The 27,172-nt window shown below is 37.6% G+C and overlaps 1 protein-coding gene across 2 annotated transcripts in view; it reads right to left on the bottom strand.

Annotated features, from left to right (window-relative positions):
• The window catches only part of CSNK2A1 (casein kinase 2 alpha 1), a 52,404-nt gene that overhangs the window by 14,833 nt on the left and 10,399 nt on the right, over positions 1-27,172 (bottom strand). For both annotated transcript variants that reach the window (XM_061208200.1, XM_061208201.1), the window contains exons 2-5: positions 7,947-8,156; positions 5,811-5,922; positions 1,350-1,451; positions 785-835 (exon numbers count right to left, since the gene is read on the bottom strand). In XM_061208200.1, coding sequence (XP_061064183.1) covers positions 785-835; positions 1,350-1,451; positions 5,811-5,922; positions 7,947-8,047 — 366 coding nt within the window. In that variant the 5' untranslated portion in view covers positions 8,048-8,156. The remainder of the gene's footprint in view (positions 1-784; positions 836-1,349; positions 1,452-5,810; positions 5,923-7,946; positions 8,157-27,172) is intronic.

Raw genomic sequence — 27,172 nt, forward strand, 5'->3', positions numbered from 1 at the left:
GGTATAAGCAAGCAGTCCTTGCTTTTATATATACACAATACATTTCTTCTTGAACTTTGTCATTTTAAAGAGAAATGCCCTAAGGCCGGATCCTGACTAAACATGAGCTGTTGCTTTCATTAAGTATGACATCACTGAAAATTGTCAAACGAATGGTAAACTGTCAAATGGTGAGAAATAAAAGTACTGGTCATTAGAAAGAGCACTAAACAAATAAAAAGGCAAAATACCAAGATATGGAAAGTGAGCACTGTTTGTACAAGAGTATGTCTATATTTAAATTTAGCACTGTAAGGGGACTTCCCTGGCGGTCCAGTGGTAAAGAATCCGCCTTCCAATGCAGGGGACGTGGGTTCGATCCCTGGTCGGGGAACTAAGATCCCACATGCCTCAGGGCAACTAAGCCCGCATGCCGCAACTACTGAGCTTGCGTGCCTGAACGAGAGAGCCCACGCACCCTGGAATCCGTGCGCCACAACTAGAGAGAAAACCCGCACGCCACCAACTAGAGAGAAGCCCGTGTGCCTCAACGAAGATCCCGCGTGCCACAACTAAGACCTGATGCAGCCGAAAGGAAATGAGGAAGGGAGGAAGGGAGGAAGGGAGGAAGGAAGGGAGGGAGGGAGGGAGGGAGGGAGGAAAGGAAAAAAAAATTAGCACTGTAAGGATGAAAAGCTCTTTTTAAGTAAGTTAGAAGGAAGCTCTTCTAACAGTAACATCCCTGAAAGACTTTCTATGTGGTCTAAAAACCCAACAGCTTGAAATGGTTGGTTATACATTATACCTTGAAGTCTGTGTTGTTTACGTGTTCAAAAACCAAGGCGGGAGTTCGTGACTAGGGGAAAGAAAAAGAAAACACACATTAGTAATAGCCCTGGCAGCTTTAGTGGGCACAATGTTTGCGGACACTACGTGGTGAATTTGGCAGTCCTTGCCTCAGTAGTAGGAAACCCTCTATTGCTATAAGCCCTCCCCACTCTGATCATCACCACACTTAGGTCATATTGGGGATGGATTTCAAACAGAAGACATGGAGCTGAAGTCTCACCAGGCTCTAGGCAGCCCAACAATGCGCCCATCGCCCATCGGCATCGGACCTGAGTTTGCAAAATGGATTAACACATTTCAGTTTCCAGTGCTATCAGTCTCTTAGCCTAGAAGAATAAGAAATAGTCTGTGGGTGGAGGTCTCTTTGAAAGAAAGACCCAAGCTAGTTAAGTGGTATAACTGATTAAGCACTTTTAAAGCAGGACTTAATGGTAGAGGGAGGAACAAACAGAGGCCAGTTGTGCTCAGGGTCAAACACCACCTCAGCCCTGGTGGGCCTTACTAGCGCCTATTATACTCACCACAGGGTCTTTTACAATGTCTGCCAGTGTGATGATGTTGGGACCGCCTCGCAAATTCTCCAAAATCTTTATTTCACGCTTGATTTTCTTCTTCTTTACTGGCTGAAAGGGTAAAAGTACATCATTAAAAAAAATTATTTCAGGATATTTCAACAGGTAATGTAATACATGAATGGCTTACTTATGAGCTCCCTGAAGGAAGGAAATGTGTCAGATTTATCTCTGAATCCCCCTTCTCCTAGCCCTGTGCCAGGTACTTTGCAGGTACTTAGCAAATACTGAATTGAAAGAAAAAAAGATTTCCACTCCAAAGACCAAAACTCTGCAGAATATCCATTTAATTCCAATCATCAGTCCTAATGTGTTAACTTTTAAAAACTATACAAACTAGGAATGTAAATGGTAATACTAAGATATATCTAGAAAAATCTTTTTATTAATTAGCATGAAACATGGGGCTCTTTCCATTCCTTCCTCTAAGTCTTATAAACACCCTACAGAAATGAAGGAGATCAGGACCAACAGCAAAGATGGCCACACCATCTTTGTGCAGTATAATCTTTTGGGTTAAATGTGTGCCTAATGTGAATCCTTCTTTCATTGCCTGCTAGCTGTGTGTCTATGGGCAAGTTATATAACCTCTCTAAACCTTTCATTACGGGTAAAACGATCAACAAGAGTACTTATCTCATAATATTATTGCAAAGATCAAATGAGATATCTGAAAAGACCTCAGAATATGGCTGAGACATAACACATAATATCTGTCTGGCCTTATAACCAATATATCCTCCACATTCCTTTATCTTCACCCATCATTTCCACATCTGCTCTGGTATAGAAATCTCTTTCTTGTTTTTTTTGAGAAGGGCTTTGGTCCAAATGCACCTCCTCTACAAAACCTTCTTTCTAAACAGTCTAAAACAGTGCTGGTCCAAAAGAAATATAATGCAAGCCACATGTGTATTTTATTTTTTATTTTTTTATTTTTTTGGCCACGCCTCACGGCTTGTGGGATCTTAGTTCCCACACCAGGGACTGAACCTAGGCTGTGGCAGTGAAAGTGCTGAGTCCTAACCACTGGACCGCCAGGGAATTCCCCACAGGTGTATTTTAAATGTTCTAGTGCCCTTGTTTAAAAAATATAAAGAAACAGACAAAATTAATTTTAATAATACATTTTAGTTAACAAAAATATAACCAAAATGTTATCATTTCAACATGTAAATCAATATAAAAAATTACTAATGAGCAATTTTATATTCTTTTTTTTTTGTACTAGGCCTTTGAAATCTGCTGTATTTTATGCTTACAGCATATCTCAGTTTGGACCAGCCATATTTCAAATGCTCAAAAACCACACGTGACCTGTGTCTGCCACACTGGACCAGGCAATCTTTCCTATTGGTGTTGGTCACCTCAGACTACTGACACACTGCATACGCTTCTTAGAAACTGTTGTAAGTATATATCATCTCTTCATTAACAAGACTACTGGTTACTAAACTTTGATGATCAACCTGGGATTTTTAATATACAAACTGTATAGATCTGCTGAATCAGAATCTTGAGAACAGAGCTGGAGATCTATTTTTAGACACTTCTCAGGTTGATAATCCAGATCTAGGAACTACCAAACAATACTGTAGACTCTTTTAACCTTTTCTTGAGTCCTAAGCACATGGTACAGCAGGAAGCAAGCACATTTTGGAAATAGACTGTCCTCAAAACCTGGCTTTGTAGCTGTGTAGCTTTGGGAAAAGCACTTAAGTGTTTCTGAACTTTACACTTGCCTTGCAGAATTGTGATGTAAATACTACAGCTACAAAAAGGCCCAATGCAAAGTAGACAGTCAATAAATGGAAGCTGGGAATTCCCTGGCGGTCCAGTGGTTAGGACTCCGAGCTTTCACTGCCGAGCGCCCGGGTTCGATCCCTGGTCGGGGAATTAAGATCCCGCAAGCCATGAGGCGTGGCCAAAAAAAAAAATAAAAAAACGTATTAAAAGTAAATAAATAAATGGAAGCTGTTTTACTAATAGTGAATTCCACATTTAATTCAATCCATGGCCTCAGCCTTGCTTCTATTAGAACTCACTACACTGGCTAGGAAACAAGCTGATCACAAGTTTTCTATTTGCTTTGACTATCAGATCTTTCTGATCTGCTGGAGTATCTAGGAGATGTTTCTACTCTCCAGGAACTAATCCATCAATCTCTCTCCTGTTTTCTACTAAATCACTATATCCCAACTGCTGGTTGACGGCAAAAAGCTACTGGTTTACAAAACTTTTATTCTACAGAACCCTTAAAATCTATAAACTTACAAAAGCTAGACAGACCAGGCAGGTCACTTAAATCCTAATTTAATGTGATCAATGCAAATTTTGTCTAATAAATGGGGGGAAATTAAAAAATTTAAATATAGTTATGAATGAACTTAATCTATAATTATACCATCTAGCTACACGGTTACAGTAACATATACAGTACAGTTAGGAAAAGACTGAGCTAGAAAAAAAAATCTTTCCAAACCACCCATCACTCAAGACCATCAATGGCTCCCAACAACCTAGATGAGATAAAAATCATATTTTTCAAGGCTGGAAGGAAATGGAGATGTTATCTTTTCCCAGGCCATCACTAATTTAATCTCCCTTTCCAAGTTTACTTCCCATGTATGATCACATGACAGCTTCCACATGAAACATTTCTCTCACTTACTTCTTCCTCTTTTCTTAATCTTGTGCATTCTAGATTATGCTTCCCTTCCATGCTCCCATGCACACCAATCCAAATCCTTCTCCCACTCAGGGCCTGAAAACAGTTCCAGGGAGCTTTGCCTAACCATCACCACTCTCTTCTGAACTGTAAGACTCACTATTTATGCCTTTCAGATGACTCTAAATAATATATCACCTCAGTCTATCATATACTTTTCCATAGGAATATCATCTTACAATTACACAGAACTTCTGTTTCCAAAGTATATATCTATATACAATTTTGTATTTGATCCTGGTAACTCTCATTTTCACAGATGAACCAATATGTCTTAAATAGTTAAAAGGACTACCATGGCTAATTACTTTTAGAGTTTGGATTAGAATCCAAATGTCCCGATTTTCCAGCCTAGTTCTCTTTCTACACAAGATAAGATATAAATACTTAAACTTTGGTTCCCGAAAGGTATGCCAAAACACCCCCAGCAAATTCACAGGTGTTCTGTGGAATTTTTAATTTTTGAGGGAAAACGCCAATTAATACTTGCTGTCTGCCAGTCACTGAGTACACTACCAGCCTGAGGTAGTTCAGTTTCAATATTAGATTGCACTACATTCTCTTTAACGGCATATTTTTGTAAAGCTGGGTTTTCAGCAGCTGCTGTGACAAAAAGCAAGTATTGTGCAAAAATCAATGTGGAACAGGAAATGAGGCTGCTGGTGTCCAATCTGATTCCAACATTTGAGAAGCTGTGCAGTGACTAACAGGTATACATATTCCAATAGTAATTAATTATGGTTATATAAGAATAAAATAAAATTACTTTTCTCTTTCAACTTATGTGTATAATTTTTTAAATGGCTACCAGTTGAAACATAAATACTTTTTTTAGTTATTTGGACTTAACTACTTAATAAACAAAACTGTATTTCTTTTGGCTTAGGGGTACCATGAGAGTCACTGAGGCAATATGGGTGCTATAAATTGAGAAAGTCTGGGTCCCTCTGCTTCTCATGTCAAATATGGAAAAAGTTCCTGTGGCAAGGAACTGTATGCTAAGTTCCTGGTATATGGCAGTGTACAGTACAGTTATAACTAAATCACAATTTGCATACAGGTAGCCCATTGGCCAAATCTAGCCTGTACGGTGTTTTAAAAAACTCGAGCCAACATTTAAAAACCAGAGGAATTAGTATACAAATATAAATGTCTAGCTTCTTTTTGCGAAACAGTACCAAACAACATTAGACTTGCACTACTTCTGGGCAATCATCAGCTGGAGCTGGAGCACATGCCATAGTACCCATCACTCACATCTTCTAATCATGGGCACTTAAATCAGACTAGCCGCATTAATGTCATCCACCTGTCCTCTAAAAGTCTGCATTTGTGACTCCTCATCTTTACACAGTAGAGCTAACAACTCATTGAAAACAAAAGCATGGAATAGAACTAAAAATGTAAGAAATAGGAAATCAGTGTTAGGCAAGACCTAGGACAGAGAAGACTGAATCTTTACTCCCTCCCTCTGCCACAATCTAGCTGTACGATTTGAGTCAAACACTTCTCTTGCTTCAGTTTCCTGATCTGTCAAATGAAGATAATCTCTTCTATCGACTTCAAAGGAGCAATAAAATCAAGGTGTTAAAGCACTCCAAAAACCCTTTCAAGCGCTACTTTAAAAAAAAATTCTAAACTCCAAAAACCTGTGAAGTTATAATCTCTCTTCTTGTACTTACCTTGAGAATTTTAACAACAACTTTTTCATTATTTGTGATGTTGATGGCTTCAAATACTTCACTGTATTTACCCCGGCCTAATTTTCTAACCAGCTGGTAGTCATCTTGATTTCTGGGAACAAAAAGAGTCACAGTCACAATAATTTAAAAAGTTCAAACTATCAAGCACTAATTCAACTTACAAAACTATAGCCAGTAGAGTAAAAGAAATAAAACGTATTTCAAATAATCCCCAAATTTGCTTCTTTGTATTTTAAAAAAATTTGGCCAATTTAAAATGTGTGTTCCAAATCCTAGAATTAAAAAATTTAAGACTTTCAGTTATTCTTTCAAACCCAAGTTGTTCACATCTCTATTGACATACCACACGTAGATAGCTTGTATTGGGGTTTGTTATGTATGTTTGTCTCCAACAACAGACAGCTTTCCCTTGGAAAATAATTTTTATATATTCCTGTCCCTCAGTGCCTGGCTCAGTGTTGGCATCTTACAGGAAGTCAATACAAGAATATTTCAATTCAGCCACACTTTGGGAGCAGCCGATTTTTAATGGGTCTCTTTTGCAGATAAGTGGCTTTTAAACATATAGGTTTGACCTCCAACTTGCCCTCCAAAGCTCTGAGGACAGTACACGTAATGAAGTTTGCAAACCACACTACAGATCATGAACCACAGTTAGGTGTCCCTTCCCCTACTTTTACCCATATTCCAAGACTACTAAGCAACATCAGAGGTGAAAAAGAATAAGGGAAATGCTAACATTTTCTCCCTGCCTCTGCTTACAACTTAAGAGGAATTTGCTCTAAAGAATGAGAGTCTTTTCAATAAGGCCTAAATGCTATTTACTCCCGCTGGAGACACTGAAAATTCAGTGTAAAAAATGTAAAAAATCAGCCATTCATTTTCCTCAAGCAAAAAAAAAAGAAAGTGAATGAACAAAGAAGGTAAACGGTACTAAGGACAGTGGACAATGTAATAATCATGGCAGGTCTAGGGAAGGAAGCTCTTAGTTCTGGTTGAGTTCTTTTCCTGTGGGAGGGCACAGAAAACAAATGCAAGCAAGCAAATAGCACCACGCCAAAAACTCAAAAGGGTTGTTTAGTGCCATTTAAGCAGAACTAAGCTCAAAGCACTTAATTTGAAGAGAGTGGTTGAAATTTCTGCAGTAAAACTCAGGTATTCCTGGAGTCCAAAGCATGTGATGTAAGAGGAAAATTGTTAGATTATCAATAATGATAACACCTATTGGCACTGTACCATGGTTCTTGATGGTATCTTTGAAGCACACTGTGCCTCCTTGTGCAGAGGTAATGTACTTACCGTTAAGAATCATGGCCCAATCAGCATTAAAACACACCCTATGACAAATTTTGAAGACCATTTACATGCTATGAAAATCACATGTGGACAGATATAAAATGTAGTGTATGGGAGCTGCAGCCTTACCAAGTTTTCAAATTGCTATCTTTTGCATTTGAATATCAAAATAATTTTATCACAAAAGGTACGACCTGATCAATTAAATACATACTATGTTGGGACAAGAAATGCAAACATCCAAATGAGACTGCACAGAAAATTAGGAGGGCAAACACAGCTGTTCAGACAGACTGCAACTGTTCAGGATGGAATTTGGGCTGAATTCCACATTACACATGGCTAGCCTCATGATAAGGGCAAATGTTTTAAGGGTTTAATTTTGCTTCTCATCAGAAAGAGGACACCTTTCTGGAGAACTGTTTTATCCTTCAGTATCATCATGGGACAACATTCTCTGACCTCAAAAATACTTTATGTAAGAGCCTGGTGTTTTCAAAGTCTCTCAAGTATTAATTCTCACCTAACTGCAAAGCCCTTAGCTGAGCAAGCTAATAGATAACTCTTTGTTACCATACAGAATATATACATCGGAGAAAAGAATAAGAGACCGAAATGTTTTTTAAATGGTAAAACCATCAGAACTGTTAACTGACCAAAGCCAATACCCTGTTTCTTTACTGTAGAAGAAAACAAAAATTGTGTTCAATCTTGAGGTTTATAACTGTAGTCAGGAAAGTTTCCTGTTGTAAATTACTCAACAAATCTACAAAAGTCAGCCCTTTGGGTGAGTACAGTGAAGTAAACGGAAATTATTACCCCCATTCCACCACATGTGACTCGTAATCCCAGTACTCTCGGGGTCTGTGCGTATTAACATCTGTGTAAACTCTGGCCCTGCTTGGCACGGGTCCCGACATGTCAGACAGGTTGGCGGACAAAGCTGGACTTGACGTTTGGAGAGATGGCAATCACTGTGTTGAGAGGCAGCTGGGGGTAAGACCTCGTTTCAGAACTGTTTTCTTCAAACTGCAGAAACAAAACACACAAAGGCCAAGGAACCATTTTTAAAAAGCACATAGGAAGAAAAAAAATCATTCTGAGTAATGGCCTCAAATATACCTCTGGCTCTCCTACCTGTTAACCGATGAATATATCCCAACTGTGCCAATCACAGTGTTTCCTGAAACATGGGGAAAAATTAAAACAAAACACCAAAACCCCAAGAAACATACTTAAACCTATACTGGCCCTAATCCTATTCTACAAAGTACCCTGTTACCTCTTCATCTAAAGTTTGGATGCTCTTTAAAAGATAGCCTGAAAGGGAAGAACGGCATTGTGGATAAACCCATCAGCATTACTACTATTTATAGATTCTACAAAAAGTATTAGCAAGGGATTCCCTAGTGGCACAGTGGTTAAGAATACGCCTGCCAATGCAGGGGACACAAGTTTGAGCCCTGGTCCGGGAAGATCCCACATGCCTCGGAGCAACTAAGCCCGTGCGCCACAACTACTGAGCCTGCGCTCTAGAGCCCGCGAGCCACAACTTTTGAAGCCCGCGCACCTAGAGCCCATGCTCCGCAACAAGAGAAGCCACCGCAGTGAGAAGTCCGTGCACCGCAATGAAGAGCAGCCCTGGCTCGCTGCAAGTAGAAAAAGCCTGTGTGCAGCAACGAAGACCCAATGCAGCCAAAAAGAAGTATTAGCAAGAACAGCACTTTCCTTTCAACAGCTTTCTACAGCTCAAGTAAGGGTGCTAAAACACTCTAGAATGGTGGCAAAGCCAAGAGTACAAACCTTAGTCTGACTCTAATATTTGATGAAACCAGGAAGAGAATAAAGACTTGTTCTCATACATCAAAGTTCAATGTCATTTTATTATTTGGGGAACTTTACGTAATAATAGGTAGGCCAGTGATCACCATTTGAAAGATACACTTGATTTCATTAAAAAGAAAAAGAAAGAAACTAGTAATTTCCTCCTGATTTATTTAATATAGGAGCAAGCTTAATAAAAACTGGTGGAGGGCTTCCCTGGTGGCACAGTTGTTAAGAATACGCCTGCCAATGCAGGGGACACGGGTTCGAGCCCTGGTCCGGGAAGATCCCACATGCTGCGGAGCAACTAAGCCTGTGCACCACAACTACTGAGCCTGCGCTCTAGAGCCCGCGAGCCACAACTACTGAAGCCCGCACGCCTAGAGCCCGTGCTCCGCAACAAGAGAAGCCACCGCGATGAGAAGCCTGTGGACTGCAACGAAGAGTAGCCCCCGCTCGCCACAACTAGAGAAAGCCTGAGCGCAGCAACGAAGACCCAACGCAGCCAAAAATAAATAAATAAAATTAATTAATTAATTAATTAAAAAATAAGTAAATAAAAAAACTGGTGGAAGACAGTAATATATATTGGCTGAACTAATGCAGAATTTGATACCAAGGAAAAGCTGGTAAAATTTTAGAAACGTGCTTTCTACCAAATCAGTAAACTAAGTCTCCTTTCATCATGTCTTCCCCGACCACTCCAATTTCGTTATCTCCATTCCTGAGATTCCTATAGCATTTGTAGATTCCCTTTACTCTGCATTTAGTTACAAATGTATTGAGGGAATACCTTTCTTCTGTTTGTTTGATGGGACGCTGTCCGATGCATAAATCACAGAATAAAGCCAATCATATTTAAAAAAAAATATATTGAGTCTACAGATGTTATAACCTGAGGAAGACACATCACCCATGCATTTTCTGGCCAAGACTGTGTAACCTCAATCTAATTACAAGGCAAAGACAAACAGAAAATGAGGAAGCTTCTATTAAAAATTCAGGGGTGGGGAGTAATACACTGTGCTCTTCAAACATGCCAATATTATAAAAGATAAAGGAAGGCTAAAGAGACATGACAACTAAATATAATGTCCTACTCTAGACTGTATCCTGTACTAGAGGGGGGAAAATGCTATTAAAAATACTATCAGATCAAATGACAAAACTGGATTTAGATTAGGTGTATACAAGAATGCACTCACACATGATAAAGCAAATGGGGTAAAATATAACAGTAAGTAAATCTGGGTAAATAGGGATACAGATGTTTCTTTGTACTATTTTAATTTTGTTGAAACATATATTTTTAAAAATTGTGGTTAAAAAAAATTGTGGTAAAATATACATAATATAAAATTTATCAAAATTAACAATGTTTAAGCATACAGTTCAGAGGCGTTAAGTTCATTCACATTCTAGTACAACCATCACCACATCCTCCATCTCTAGAAAATTTTCACCATCCCAAAATGAAACTCTGTACCCATTAAACACCAACTCCCTCCTCCCCCAGCTCCTTATATAACCACCATTCTATTTTTCATCTCTGAGTTTGACTACTCTAGGTATCTCATGTAAGTGTAATTGTAGAATATTTGTCCTTTTACACTTGGCTCATTTCATTTAGCATGTCTTCAAGGTTCATCCATGTTGTAGTATATGCCAGAATTTCCTTCCTCTTTAAGGCTGAATATCTCCATTGCATGTATATACCATATTTTGTCTATCCATTCATTCATCAATAAGACACTTGGGTTGTTTCCACCTTTAGGCTATTGTGAATAACGCTGCTATGAACACTGCTGTACAAATACCTTCTGGAGTTCCTCCTTTCAATTCTTTTGGGTGGAATTGTGGATCATATGGTAATTCTATCTTTAATTTTTTGAGGAACCAGCACACTCTTTTCCACAGTGGCTGTATCATTTTATATTCCCATCAGCAATGCACAAAGCTTCCAATTTCTCCACATCCTCTCCAGCATTTATGTAATTTTTTTTTAAATAGCAGCCATCTTAATGGATATAAAGTGGTATCTCACTGTGGTTTTGACTGGTACTTCTCTAATGATTAGTAATGCTAAGAACTTTTTCAGGTGTTTACTGGCCATTTATTTATCTTCTTTGGAGAGATGACTATTCAAGTCCTTTATTTTTAAACTTTTTTTTCTTTTGCTTGTTGAGTTGTAGAAGTTCCTTATATATCCTGAATACTAATCCCTTATCAGATATGTTATTTGCAAATACTTTCTCCCATTCTGTGGGTTGCCTTTTTATTCTGTTGGTGGTGTCCGCTGATGCACTAAACTTTTAAATTTTGATGAACTCTCATTTGTCTATTTTGTCTTGTTGTCTGTGCTTTTGGTGTCATATCTGTACTATTTTTATTTCTGTCTCTTGTAAATTTGAAGTTACTTCCAAGTAAAAAGTTTTTAAAAAATGGGTATAAGAAAACTGAGGCCCAGAAAGAGGAAAATTTACCTATAATCACATAGCTACTTAACAGGAGAGTTAAGGACTGGAAACCAAACTTCTGATTCTTGTGACGATAATCTTTTTTGCCATGTAATCATAAACTAGTTAGATAACAACAGCTAACATCTACAAGCATTCACTACGTGCTTTATGTGAATTATTTCGTAACCCTTACCACACAAGGAACTGGTAAGGACAGTTACCGTTACCCCCATTTTACAGATGAGGAAAATGAAGTAAAGAAAGGTTAAGTAACTTGCCAAAGGACACACAGCTAGAAGGAGCTGATGACATTTAACCAGACTACAAAATAGAGATAACTGTATTCACCTCTCAGGTTTGTGGTGAGGATTCAATGAGCTAATAAGTGTAAAGTGTTTAGAACTGTGCCTATTTGAGACCTCTATGAGACTCACTTACAACAATCTACATGTTCTTTCCAATGTTGTATTTAAGCTGGAGCTTAGCTACTACACCAAAAAGTAAGCCAGAAGAGATGTCTCCTTATGCCCACAATTTCAGCGGCTTAAAGCTTTTAGAGGAAGAGCAAGAAAGACTAGGATGGGGGTTAATGCTATCCTCCAAAATTGTGACAAACAATGGTACTCCCACCCCCCCCCCCCCGCAGCAATATATGAGATCAAAAGATCCATCTGTCTACCTACGAATTCTCCAATTCATAAAAGCCCCTATAACTTGCCTCTGTTCAACTCTGGGGTCCCATATGTATACAACTTAAATGGCCAGAACACAATAAAATCATTCAGATACTTACTAAAAAGTGGACCAAGACTGTCTTCAAATTTATTTCCAAATATTTATTTCTTTGGTTTTATAAAACCACCTGGGTGATAATAACCTAATGTATCTTTACCTAATATCGATTAATTATAAACACACACACACACACACACACACACACACACCAAACAAGCAAAAAACCAGAAAGCAGACACTTTTATTGTAACTTTTCTTCTTCCCAAAGAAACAAGGTCATTTGTGCTTTAGGACTGCTGGCTTTTTTGGTGACTATTATCACTGCACTAACAGCAGCAAGACACTAGGGAGATGGGTAAAGGTGTGTGTATGTGCGCAAACAGTCAAAACGGTATAGACAACAGCATTAAACCAGTAGAAATACTGTCCCAGGAATTGATGAATTTTAATGATACTAAACTCTTAAATTCTTACCTTCTTCTCTGAAACAGTATCTTTCTCTTCAGTCTCTATATTCCTTTATAGGTATTTTATTCTTTCTGTTGATATTCTATAAGACACCCTTTAACTGTGGATCTCAAAGCTCTTCCCCAATGAACTTACGAAGTTTGTAAAATCAGCACAAATTTAATAAATGGGATTAGATGCAATATGCAATGTGATGAAGCAAGCAGTGGAGTCCTGGGTTCGAATCCCTATTTGGCTACTGGACCTCTACTGGGGTTCTTCCAGCTTTGATTCATCACTTATAAAACCTGCCTAACTGCACTTGCAGACTGAAGGGAAGCTCAAGTGAGATGATCTTCCAGAAAGGGCTCAAAAACACCGAACACATGTAATTATTAAATGATTACTAACCCATTGCTCCTTAGTGAAAACTAATAAGAAGCCTAACCTTAAAAGGCTGTGGTCTTCACTCCTAGTTTTCTTCAAAGTACAGAAATTATAGGAGCTGTGGTTAACTCCCAGCCTCTGAGGGCCAACTCATGGGTGGACAAAATGAGACCTCATTTCTCCGTGGGAATCATCTGACTCACGTGGAAAATATTCCCCAACTCCCATTTATTAGCCCATGTATCAATCACACTCTTATCACCCAGTCTTCTGCTCTCATAAGGCCTTGGCATTCTCTGAGAAGCGCAGAGCAAGGCTATTCACTAATGAAACTCCCGAGATTCTCAAGTACTTGTTTGACTGGCCCTTGCAGCTTTGTGCCTCATCAACCGGGACCTAATTTATGAACTGGTGAATTTGATTCTCCACTGGGAGGACAACGAGCTATTTTGCAGTAACCCAAAGAGGTGCTTCACTTTACTGTCATGCATACCAAATAATCTGCTTAGAGTAAGAGAGTCATTCACATGAATTCCAAATAGTTGGCCTTCATTAATTATGCAGGGAGAAGAAAACAGGGGTGGGGGAGGGTGGGGTGTGTCTTCTTAAACTATAGCTTAACAACTTCAGATAAATGGTGCAGGGAGGGATGAGGGAGGGTGATGGAATGGGGTAAAGAGGGGATGTGAAAAGACAGAAAAAAGAAGATAAACATTATTCTATTCAGAAATACTATTTCACTTGTATTGCTGTAAATGTGTATGTATATTCACATGCAGCCTAACAGGAAGGAAATACAGGGACTGCCTAAATCTCTCAACTATAGATTTGGTTCTTTCAGACATTCCTTCCTTTGTTCATCCCTTAAATATATGAGCACCTACTATGAAAAAGTATTATGCCAGGCTTTGGGAATACAATAATGAGCAATGCAGAACGGTGAGACGAATGTGCCTTTAAGATTTTATCTGCAGATTAAGGATAATGGAAATTCATTGAAGAATTTTAAGCAGAAAAGTGACCCATATGTACATTTTGAACAAGTTTACTCTCTGGTTGGGTGTGAGACAGGCAAGAGAGAATAGTTTCAGGGAAACAGAAAGCTATCAACAGTAGCCTATGTAAGACAGATGATGAAGGCCTGACCTATGGTGGTAGCAATGGAGATAAGTGAACTAATATGACGAACAAAATTTATGGCATAAAGTCAATAGCTCTGGGTGGACTGGATAATGGGGTAAGGAGTGGAAGTGACTTTTAGATTTCTGGCTAGAGAGACTGTTGATGCCATTCATGGAGACAGAAGACATTCTGGAAGAGCTCACAAGTCAGGTTTTGAACATAAGGTTAAAATGGCTCTTTGACATATTAAAAAGGGTACTGAATAGGCAATCAGGTATTACAAGTCTGGAGCTAAAAGAGTTTTTCAGCTTTAAATACCTGCCCCCCACACCTCTCCCCCAGAATTCTATGTGGCAGGCATTTCTTTTCCTAATCTACAGATAAGAAAACAGCCTAAGTAAATTCAGTAGCTTTAGCAAGAATATCCAGTAGAGATGGAGCTGGGATTCAAAGCCAAAATGGCTGGCCCCCAAGGTTCATGTCTCTTCATTCCTATCGAACTGAACTTATCACTTTCTACATCATACCTTAATTTCCTTATTAGACCCTTAGCTCCTTGAAGTCAAGATCCATTATCTAATTCATCTTTTGATTTTACAGTACCCAGCTCAAGTCTCTGCATTTTGTAGGACGTCCAGTAAATATTATTCGTCAATCAAATCAATGTTGGTTTATTTTCAAAAAAAATGAAATAAAAATGAAGTTGCCTCCAAAAGGTAGAGTACCCCTAAACACTTCAGGTCATCTGGTACATAGCTAGGAAAACTAAAAGACTAACTCAAGGGTTCTTGAGTAATTTTCTCTTCACTCCCCGCCCCCCCATTATAGCTTCTTCTATTAAATAACAGGGCCGCAGTTAAGATTTGTATTTCTCTCCCACAACAATTAGAATTAAGAGAATACTGAAGAAACTCTAGTTTAGCAATTTTTACAATGGCTTATCTGAAAGTTGGGAAAAGTGCTTGAGTCCTGAGTATCCTGAAGGTCAATTCTCCTATCTACCATTCACAATAGAAGTATACCTTAAAAAAATATAACTTACAGAAAAAGTATTACGTTTCCTTTTAATTTCCATTTTAAATGACCTTACTTAGTTCTTACTGTCCTCATGTATTGCATAAAAGGAGATGTAACTTTCATGGCTAATAATTTCTAATTTCAGATCACTAATTCTATTTTAAAAGCCCTCAGACTGACTCTGAAGACATGGCTAAGTTTTGTTTGCTCAATGCTTAGCCTAATAAAAGCCAATTAATCAACTATGAAAAATTCTTGTCAACAAAATTTTCCCTACTAAAGTCGGACCACACCTGCAACCAAAGCCAATTATTAATACATGGCTCTGCTTGACCTATACTTTAATAAAATGCAAGGAAAAGAAAACTTCACTAAATCATCAGGCTAAAATATGTACTGTGAAACTAATAAGTTTATTGACATAAATGTAACAGAACTAATTAATTTCAATAAAAACTCCTTTTGCCCTCTTCAGTCAGTCTCTCCCTCTAATCTCTTCTACTCCATGTGATTTCTGTTTTTCAATCTGGCAACTAAAAAAGAAAATCAGAGGCTTAGTGAATGGACCAATATCAGAAAATGCACAAGTATAATCAGTCATTTGTACTAATGTATTTTTATAGATCAATTTTCTAGTATTAGAACTAGAAAAGATTATTCTGGAACTCTAAATTTAAAAAATCTTCAAACTGTGAAACAGTTTTATTATGTCTTTTAACCCTAATATTTATTAGGGTCTCCATCTTAAGAAAAAAAAAAAGTTCCCCCTCCCATCCCTAGATCAACCATAGTTAATGAACAAGAGCTCATACTCATCCAGGCAGGACAAAGAGTTCTATAGTGGGGCTTCCCTGGTGGCGCAGCGGTTAAGAATCTCCCTGCCAATGCAGGGGACACGGGTTCGAGCCCTGGTCTGGGAAGATCCCACATGCCGCGGAGCAACTAGGCCCGTGAGCCACAACTACTGAGCCTGAGCATCTGGAGCCTGTGCTCCGCAACAAGAGAGGCCGCGACAGTGAGAGGCCCGCGCACCGCGATGAAGAGTGGCCCCTGCTCGCCACAGCTGGAGAAAGCACTTGCACAGAAACGAAGACCCAACACAGCCAAAAATAAATAAATAAATGAATTTATTAAAAAAAAAAAAAAAAAAGAGTTCTATAGTAAAGAATGCAGAATGTGCTTATCTTGCACTGACTGCATGATTTAGGACCACTTGTTTAGAGGAAAAGCAGTTGTATGAGGAAAAAACACCTTTGAAGCACTGCAGCAGAGGATGAACTCTTCTTAGCAATCAGGCAGCAAAAACTGGTAAGAGGATTTGTGGAACAAACTATGTATATGTTTTTGCCTTGTTGTAGAAGCAAAGACAAACATTTAGTCATACAAACTTGTCCTTTCCCCTTTCAAAGTGGCACTGTTTAGAAGGTCAAATGAACACAAAAAAAGCATAAGTAGTTAATACTATCTGAATTACTTGTTTCAAATGTCCATAGTTGCCCTTAATTTCCAATTATCTCCTCCTTTCAAAATCAAGAGCAGAATGTTCATTCATTAAGCATTTATCTAATACTTATTATGTACCAGGAAACATGCTTGATTGCCAGGAAGGGATCCTTTCTCTAGGCCCAGGAGAATAAAGAGAAAGTAATTCTGCCCTCCAACAAATAAAACAGACCATTAAAATCTCTAATCAGTGCTTGAAAGAATTAAGTCAGGGTGCTCTGCAGGAATTGAAGGGAACTTAAGTCACCCACCAACCCATTATCATCCATTCAATAAATATTTATGGAGTACCTCAATGTTTGGGGAAAGGCAGTCAGGGAAGAAATAACATCTAAGCTCAGTTTTGAAGGATGCACAGGAATTATTCAGATGAGAAACACCAATACAAGAAATTGTAAAGCACAATTCTTTAAGTTAGGAATTTTAAAGACCTATAACTTTGTATCCCAAAATGACCAAAAGCTGGCACATCCTGTTATCCTCTATAAGAAGCACATCAGATCAACAACCTTTTAATCTTTTCCAATCTATGTTGGAAAACACTAGTGCACTCTACTCAACTGTTACTATATTTGGCCCTCTCCCCCGAAACAATGATTAATTCACAACCACTGCACTTTAGATCTCATTCTCTTCCTTTCTCCACTCCTCTAACAAATCAGTTCTACTGCAGAGGTCACAAAGCAAAATGCCTAGAAAGGACAAGTAGCTATAGTTTGTAGACAATCCCTGAAAGTGTGATTGTTTCTCAGTTTTCAAAGTGAGAAATCAAGATTTTTGCAGGTAACTTTCCTGTCTTCAGTAATGGGGGGCTAGGTTATTTAGGTCAACTCTCCTACTGAGAACCAAAGAGAATGGACTAAACACACACACACACACACACACACACACACACACACACACCATCTCTCTCTCACATTCTTAAATAAGACCGACAAGCATATAGCCAAAAGTGAAGAGAAAATGAGAACCCAGAGAAGTAAGCAAGCAAGGAAGCCCAAAGCGTCTTTGTTGATCCCTGAAATTAGAATTTTGTTCTGACAGAAACCAAAGCCCAGGGCTCTCACAAGGTGAGGAGTCCCTCCTCATAATAAATAAATAGATAAATAAATAAACTGAAGGTAGGAAAGAAGGGAGGGAGGGAGGATAAAGACGAGGCCCTCATCATAATAAGCCGAGACTTGAGAGAGTTACAATCTTAGGGTGGGAGTGAACAGGGAGTAGAAGATCCAGGGAAGAACTATAGCCCTATAGAGGGAATGTCTGATCTGAAGCTTGTTTTAAGGTGGTCCCTGGACCAGTAATGTCCACAGATACCTGACATGAACAAGCTCGCTGTGGGGAAAAATACCTTGCTGTGGGCTTCAAATGAATCCTACAAATAATTTTTCATATACAACATCCAACTTGTAATCAAAGATAACTAGGTGTTAAAGACTCCAATAGTTAGACTGGCAGAAAAAGAACAGACAACAGAAAAAAACCCACAGAGACTTAACAACTATGTTGACTATGCTTACAGAAATAAGTTTCAGAATATCTGCAGGAAACAGGATACTTAAAAAGTAACAGCAGATTTCAAAAGATGGAAGAACAAAATAGAACTTTCAGAAATAAGAAGTAACTGAAATGGACTGATTTAACAGTAGATTCAGGGAACTCTCTGGTGGTCCAGCGGTTAGGACTCCACGCTCTTGATGTCGAGGGTGCTGGGTCAATCCCTGGTCAGGGAACTAAGATCCCACAAGCTGCGTGGCGGGGCCAAAAAAAAAAAAAAAAAAGTAGATTCAAGAGGATGAAGAGAAAACTAAGGAACTGGAAAACAGGCTAGAAATTATCCACAGTGTAGCAGAAAGGCCAAAACTATGAAAAAATAAGAGAAGAATAATACCGTGAAGCGGTTTGATATACTTTTAATTGGAACTAGAAGAAAAGGAGAAAATGGGACAGGGCAGAGGCAATAGCTGAAGAGGTTAACAGTTGAGAAAGTCCCAGAAGCAATTAGACACAATCACATTCCAGAAGCCAACAAATACCAAACAAGATCAATAAAAAGAAATCACAACTAATCATGCAATAAAACAGAAGAAAAACCGAAGATAAAGAGAAATTTAAAAAGCAAGCAGAGAAGACAGACTGCATTCAGAGAAACAACATTAGAACAGTTTTCTCCAAAAGCAACAATGAAGCCAAGACAGTTTAATACCTATAGTGTGCTGATGGAAAAAACCCGCCACATTAAAATTCTACATCCAGTAAATATCTCTAAAGAAAGAAAATAAGGAACAATAATCCCATTTGGAAGGTTTGAATTGAAAGAGAAAATGAAGAGCAAAATTTATGGAAAAGTTCAAAAAAACATCTTTGATAAGTTATGGCTCCAAGTTACAATATTTACGATGGTATCTTACTGATAGAACAAAAACACCATATATTTCCAAACTAGAAAGATTGGCGGTGGGGGGGAATGGAATAAGAAAAATCCAAAAAAAGGTAAGAAAAAAGAAGAAAAAAACCCAGAACATAAAAAACAGAGAATAAAGTTACACAAATATGATTAATTATATTAAATATAAATGAAATAAATCATTCTGGTAAAAGACAAAAGACTGTCAGACTGGATTAAAAAAGAAATCCAAATGAACCAGAATAACCAAACCAGTCTTGAAAAAGAAAAATAAAGCTAAAGGAATCATACGATCTAATTTTAAGTTATTTATTGCAAAGCTTACAGTTTTTAAAACTGTGTCATTAGCAAAGGGATAAAACATAAATCAATAGAACAGAATGAGGTATAGAAATAGACCCACACAAATATGGCCAAATGATTTCTGACAAAGGTGGAAAAGCAGTTCAATGAAGAAAGGATAATCTTTTCTGTAAATAGTCTTGGGAAACTTGGACATCCATATACAAAATCACGACCTTCAATCTAAACCTCACACCTTATTAAAAAAACAACTCATAATGGATTGTGAATCTAAATGTAAAATGATCAAACCTTTATAAGAAAATCTTGTGATTTGAGATTAGGCAGAGTTCTTTACATGGCACCAAAAGCACAATCCATAAAAGTAAAACCTGAAAAATTGGACCTCATCAACACTAAAACATTTCTGCTCTGTAAAAGACACTGTGAACAGAATGAAAAAAATGCCACAGATAGAATATATTTGCAAATCACATACCTGATAAAAGGACTTGCATGTATGAAATACAAAGAACTCAACAATAAGAAAACACTCCAATTAAAAAACAAGCAAAAGATCTGAACAGACACTTCACAAAAGATCAAATTAAAATGAGATCCACTACAGTTATTAAAATAGCTAAAAAAAAAAAAAAAAAAAAAAATATTGACGACACCAAAAGCTGGTGAGGATGTAACAGAAACTAATTCGGAGCAACAGAAACGAATTCATTCTTGATGAAAATGCAACATGGTATAGCAATCTTGGAAAAATCTGGCCACTGATTATAAAGTTAAATAAACACCATATAACTCAGCATTCCCACTCCTAGGTATTTACTCAAGTGAACTGAAAATCTATGTTCACACAAAAACCTGTATGCAAATGTTGACAGCAGCTTTATTCATAATCGCAAAAAAATGGAAACAACCAAGATGTCCAACAGGTGAATGGATAAATGGTGGTATAATCACACAATGGGAAACAAACTATTGATTTGTACAACAACATGGATGAATCTTAAATATATTTTGTTAAGGAACCAGATCCAAAAAGCTAGATATTGTAGGTTTCCATTTATATGACATACTGAAAAAGGCAAAACTATGAAAGACAGAACATGAGTGATTGACACATGGAAATGCAACTGTTCTGTTTAATACTGCAGAGGTAGATTTATTACTCTAAGTATTGTTAGAACCCATAGAACTGTGCACCACGAACAGCAGACATTTCTGGATGCAAATTCCTAGCTCTGTCCACTAAGAGCACCTAGAAGTAGTGTCAATGAGTAGCAACAAGAATAACTAGTGTCCAAACCTTGGTTTCTCAATACCTTTCTCCAATAAAAGGAAGGAGGGCTCTTTAGAGAAATGGCTGATTCTAGGATCGAGGCAGGGAAAATATAAGATAGCCTGGCAAATCTTGTAGTCAAAGGGACATGGGAGCCAACCTGAAAGAGTTCCAAGTGCAAAAGCTTGAACAGTTTGAATAAAATATAATGACAGTATTAGATGGTAACCCCAAAAAATAAAATAAACATCCATGAGTCCACACTATATAAGTAAATGATTTAATAAATTAAAAAAATCTTCCTTACACAAGAAATCAACTTACACATGTAGAAAGAAAAAAAGAAATAGAAAATTACCATTAGATCAGCACAGTAATTGCCGCAGGCAAGATCCACTGACTGATGCTAAAATTGGTTAGTAAAACTTTTAAGAGAACAGGATATTTGCATAGCCTCTAAGTATCTCCTCCAGGATACTCACTAACTACTATGACGGTTTTAACATATGTCCACAAATTATTTGATATGCCTCCCTTGAGGAGGTGGAGCTTAATGTTCCTTCTCTTGAAGGTGGGTTGGACTTAGGAAAGCCCTTCTAATGAATAAGTATGGAAAGGGAGAAACAGCAACTCTACAGTGCAGAAACCTGGTAGACACTATCTAAGCATCACTAAAGATAGGTTATGTTAATATCATATACCCTAAATATGTAATGAGAAGAGCACATCACCTCTGTGGCATTCTCAAAAAGCCATAACCATAATCTAATCATGATTAGAGATTAGAAAAAGATTAGAACCTAAATTGAAGGACATTCTACAAATCTCACCAGTCTTCTCCAAAACTGCCAAAGTTTTGAAAATCAAGGAAAGACTGAGAAACTGTCACAGACTAGAGGAGACAAAACAACTAAATGTAATTTGGTATCTTGGACTGGATCCTGGAACAGAAAAAGGACATAACTGGTAAAATCCAAATAAGTCCACAGTTTAGTTAATAGTACTGTATCAGTGTTAATTTCTTAGTTTTAATAAAGTGTCATGGTTATGTGATACGTTAACATAAGGGGAAGCCGGGTGAAGGGTATATGAGGATTCTATCTTTGCAACTCTTCTCTAAATCTGAAATTATTTCAAATTAAAAGTTAAATATTGACAATACTAGGTGCTAGAGAGATCTTACATGCTAGTAGGAATGCAAAATAGTATAACAAAGCCCTTCTGGAAACAGTTTGGCAATTTCTTAGGAAGTTAAAAATTTTCACGTAACCCAGAAGCCCCACTCACTATGTTCATAAAAGCCTATACATGCAGATTTACAGCAGCTCTGTTCATAATCACCAAAGAATCTTAAATGGATAAGCAAACTGTGGTCCATCCAAACAATGGAATTCTACTCAACAATAAAAAGGAACTAACCACTGATACACACAGCTTTGATGAATCTCAAAAGCAATACTGAGTGAAAGAAGCCAGTTTCAAAATATTATATACTGCTTGATTCCATTTACATAACATTCGTGAAAAGATAAAACTATAGTAACTGAGAACAGAACAGTGGTTGCCAGAGAATAGGGGTGGGCTGGGTAATATGAGGGAGGTGATACAATTGTTCTGTCCCCTTGTTGTGATGGTGGTTACTTGACTCTTCGTGTGTCAAAATTTATAGAACTGTACACACAAAAAGGAATCAATTTTACTGTATACTGATTTAAAAAATAAAATTAAAAAAGGGGGAAAATCCTATCATATGCTGTATCCTAAAACATAGGATAACATGAAGAACATATCTGAAATACTTAGAGGAAAAAGACTTAGGAAAACTGATACAAGAAGAAATGAAAATTCTGAATATCTAGCCATTTCCATTTCAATCAGTATTGTAACTGGCTATCAGTTTTCAACCTCCATTCTATTCTAATGTCTTCCTACTGCACAGCTTAGTATTTCCATAACACTTTGTAAAAAGTTTAAAACTTTTAAAAATGTTAAGCAAATGAGTACTGAACATGCTCCCCCCGCCTTTTCTGTGCCATTATAATTTATGCCCTCCGCAATACAGCTTGCTAGGGGAAATCCTACTCACCCTTCAAGAATCAGCAACTTTTACGTCCACAATGAAGCCTTCCACAACTCTCCAAAATGAACGAAAATACTTCCTCTATGGGGCCAAAGCACCCCCATATACTCATTACATTATCACATGTGTTTTGTTTACATACTTCTCACTCATTAAACTATCGATTCAAGGACCTGAACCATGATTTATTTCTCTTGGTATATACCCTGTGCTTATCACAGTGCCTAAGCATGTTGATATGTTCCATAAATGTTTGATGAACTGATATTAAGACAGTAATAGACAATATTTTGGCAAAAATCAAATTTCCTTGCATACGGGCCTGCTCCTGTTCAGAACTGAGAAAAGCAGTTTGGCTGTACAGGTATAATGGATATTTGATGTGCAGCCAATTTTAAAGATGCTCTTTGGTCTTGCATGTAAATTTTATCACATAACAGTCATACTATCACTTCCCAATGAGATGTGAAGCCAGTCAGTATGTGTGAGAGATGTTTCTTTGGAACCACAAGCTTTTATGAGGCCATGCATTTTACCCAGGTGATGAGCACAGTGCCGTACAATCCTTGATAGAGTTACAGAAACAGTTCAGTACTCTATTACTGAAAAATGTGAACCTTGGATTTAACAGGAACACTGGAGCCACTAGGACCAAATATGACCTATCTGATTACAGTGGGGAAACTGCAGAATATAAGGCGTAATATCCTCTCCCTCTTCCTCCTTTACTATCATGGAGATAGGTTACCCAGGAGATACTCCCTGCAGGTGATCAATAAGCAATAATTAATAGGGTGGGTTGTCCTAGACTTGCCAACAACAGATAATAGGCTGGAACAGAGGGCAGCAAACATTTTCCAGCTTCCAATTCTAAAGAAATGTGAACGCCTATGCCTATACTACTCCTTGGGATTTGTATTTATCACTTTTAAACCTAAGAAGTCTAAGACCTAGGTAATACCTTTCCCATTTTACAGAACGTGAATCTGAGCAATTTTTACAGTGTCACAATGAGGTGGTGATTTTAAAATATTCTGTCTAGATTCACAGCCTATTCGTTCTGCTTTATAGCAAACATATATGTCCTATTTGGCCCACACAGTATTTTTTATTCCAATTTTTAAAACAGATAAAATCCACACAACATCACATCCATCATTTTAAAGTGTACAATTCAGTGGTTTTTAGTATGTCTGTAGCATCCAACCATCACTACCATATGATTCCAGAACATTACCTTCACCTCCAAAGAAAATGAATATCCCATAGCAGTCACTCCTAATACCCCCTCACCTCTTAAGAACCACGAATCTGCTTTCTGTCTCTATAGATTTGCCTATCCTGGACACTTCATAAAAACAGAATCACACAATATGTATCTTTGTGTATCTGGCTTCTTTCGTTTAGCATGTTTTCAAGGTTCATCCATGACGTAGCTTTACAGTAGTTCATTCCTTTCTATGGCTGAATCCACTGTAAGGATATACCACATTTTGTTCATCCATTCATCAGTTGATGGACATTTGTTTCCACTTTATGGCCATTATGAATAATGCTGCTATGAACATTCTTGTGCAAGTTTTCCACAGTGTTTTTAAAAAGTGAATCAGATATTAAGTTGAATTATTTGTTAAAGATTTTCATAATAAATATTTCTAAGTGTGACTTGGTTGCCAACACTAAAAGACAAATCAACCTTCAGTTTCTCTTAAGAAGGAAGGAGAAAGATCTGTCTTTCTGGTAACAATGATTCTGCATTCCTGCACTGACAAAATCACTTGGATCTGCTAACGGTGATTATCCAGCTCTAAAACCAACCCACTGGAAGATGCCACAGGTAAACCTGGACAACTCTATACACTTATCTTACTGGTTTGACTCCTGCAGGTATTTCAGTTAGCAATCCCTGCTCTACACTAAATATATAAGTAAATTAAAAATGATATATTTTAAAAAGGTAATGGGGAAAAATATGGGCAAAGAAGACATTCAGCATTATCAGATGCAACAGCAAGCCGGTTTAAGCTCTCAACTTAACACCATTTGCTCCTTGATTTAGTTTCCATTACTAGTCCAATTAGAACTTAACAAAAAACACCTTGGAGTACTTTGCAGTATGCTTTTTGCCAATTAAGAAATACAGACCTAACCATAGATATACAGAAAATTTCTAATGATCGAGACTCCTCCTCTGTACTCCAACAGCACACTTTGCTTACCTTTTCCATCTAGCAGTGTCACTGTACTGTTTACACATCTGTTGCCCTAGCTAAACAAAGCTCCAAAAGTAGAGAATAGTGCCTTTGTATCCTGAGGAGTCTACCACAGAAGCTGACATAGAATACCGTTCAGAAATATTTGTTGAAAGAATACTGTGACACCTGAGGAACAAAAACAAAGCAGGAGGTATAACTCTCCCAGACCTCAGACAATACTACAAAGCTACAGTAATCAAAACGGTGTCCTATCGGTATAAAAACAGACACACAGATCAGTGGAAGAGAACAGAGAGCCCAGAAATAAATCCACACACCTACAGTCAATTAATCTTTGACAAAGGGGGCAAGAATATAAAATGGGAAAAAGACAGTCTCTTTAGCAAGTGGTGCTGGGAAAGCTGGACAGCTGCATGTAAACCACTGAAGTTAGAACACACCCTCACACCATACACAAAAATAAACTCAAAATGGCTTAAAGACTAAGACATGACACCATAAAACTCCTAGAAGAGAGCATAGGCAAAACCCTCTGACATAAGTCGTACCAATGTTTTCTTAGGTCAGTCTCCTAAGGCAATAGAAATAAAAACAAAAATAAACAAATGGGATCTAATCAAACTTACAAGCTTTTACACAGCAAAGGAAACCACAAACAAACAAACAAAAAACAATAACAAAAAGACACCTTACAGTCTAGGAGAAAATATTTGCAAATGATGCAACCGACAAGGGCTTAATTTCTAAAATATACAAACAGCTCATACAACTCAAAAACAAAAACAACCAAAAAATGGGCAGAAGACCTTAACAGACATTTCTCCAAAGACGACATACAGATGGCCAGGAGGCACATGAAAAGATGCTCAAAATCACTAATTATTAGAGAAATGCAAATCAAAACTACAATGAGGTACCATCTCACATCAGTCAGAATGGCCATCGTTAAAAAGTCTACAAATAACAAATGCTAGAGAGGGTCTGGAGAAAAGGGAACCCTCCTACACTGTTGGTAGGAATGTAAGGTGGTACACCCACTATGGAGAACAGTATGGAGGTTCCTCAGAAAACTAAAAATAGAATGATCTAGCAGTCCCACTCCTGGGCATATACCGGGACAAAATTATAATTCAAAAAGATACATGCATCCCTATGTTCACAGCAGCACAATTCACAATAGCCAAAACATGGAAACAACCTAAATGTCCATTGACAGATGAATGGATAAAGAAGATGTAGTACATATATACAATGAAATACTACTCAGCCATAAAAAAATGACAAAATAATGCCATTTGCAGCAACATGGATGCAACTAGAGTGCAGTTATCATAGTAAGTGCAGTAAGTCAGAAAGAGGAAAGACAAATACCATATAATATCACTTATATGTGGCATCTAAAATATGGTGCAAATGAACCTACCTACAAAACAGAAACAGACTCACAGACATAGAGATCAGACTTGTGGTTGCCAGGGGGAGGGGGAGAGGAATGGACTGGGAATTTGGGGTTGGTAGACACAACCTATTCATTTAGAATGGATAAACAACAAGGTCCTACTGTATAGCACAGGCAACTATATCCAATCTCCTGGGATAAACCATAATGGAAAAGAATATTTAAAAAAGAATGTATGTATGTGTATAACTGAATCACTTTGCTGTACAGCAGAGATTGGCACAGCATTGTAAATCAACTACACTTCAATTAAAAAAAAAATACTGTGACAAATAAGTCATGCAAGTGTTGCTGTATTAAAAATAATAAAAAGGGGAAACTGTTATTTGGACCATACAAATTATTTCAAAATGGAGTTTATCAATGAGATCAGAGGTCCATTAACTCCCTAACGTATATACAAAGTAGCACTGTGCAGGTACATTTTTTTGAAGAAAAGATCAGGAGCTTTCATTACAGGCTCAGTGAAATCTGTAAACCCCAGGAAAACTAAGAATCGCTGAATTAGACAAAAGGAAAGGTACATTTTTCACATTGCAAAATATCAATTTTAAAAGGTTAACTTGATGGGAATTCCCTGGCGGTCCAGTGGTTAGGACTCCGTGCTTCCACTGCAGGGGGCACGGGTTCGATCCCTGGTCGGGGAACTAAGATCCCTCAAGGCGAGCAGCAAAAAAAAAAAAAAATAATAATAATTATTAACCTGATAATTTACATAAATACTAAACAATTAAATTTCTCAAGTTACGCATATCCCATTTTTTCCTGAAGGAAGAGGAAGACATTGTATCCTAGGTTTCAATTTATGTTCCA

This window comes from Eubalaena glacialis, chromosome 13 (assembly GCF_028564815.1).
Source record: "Eubalaena glacialis isolate mEubGla1 chromosome 13, mEubGla1.1.hap2.+ XY, whole genome shotgun sequence".
Taxonomy (NCBI): domain Eukaryota; kingdom Metazoa; phylum Chordata; class Mammalia; order Artiodactyla; family Balaenidae; genus Eubalaena; species Eubalaena glacialis.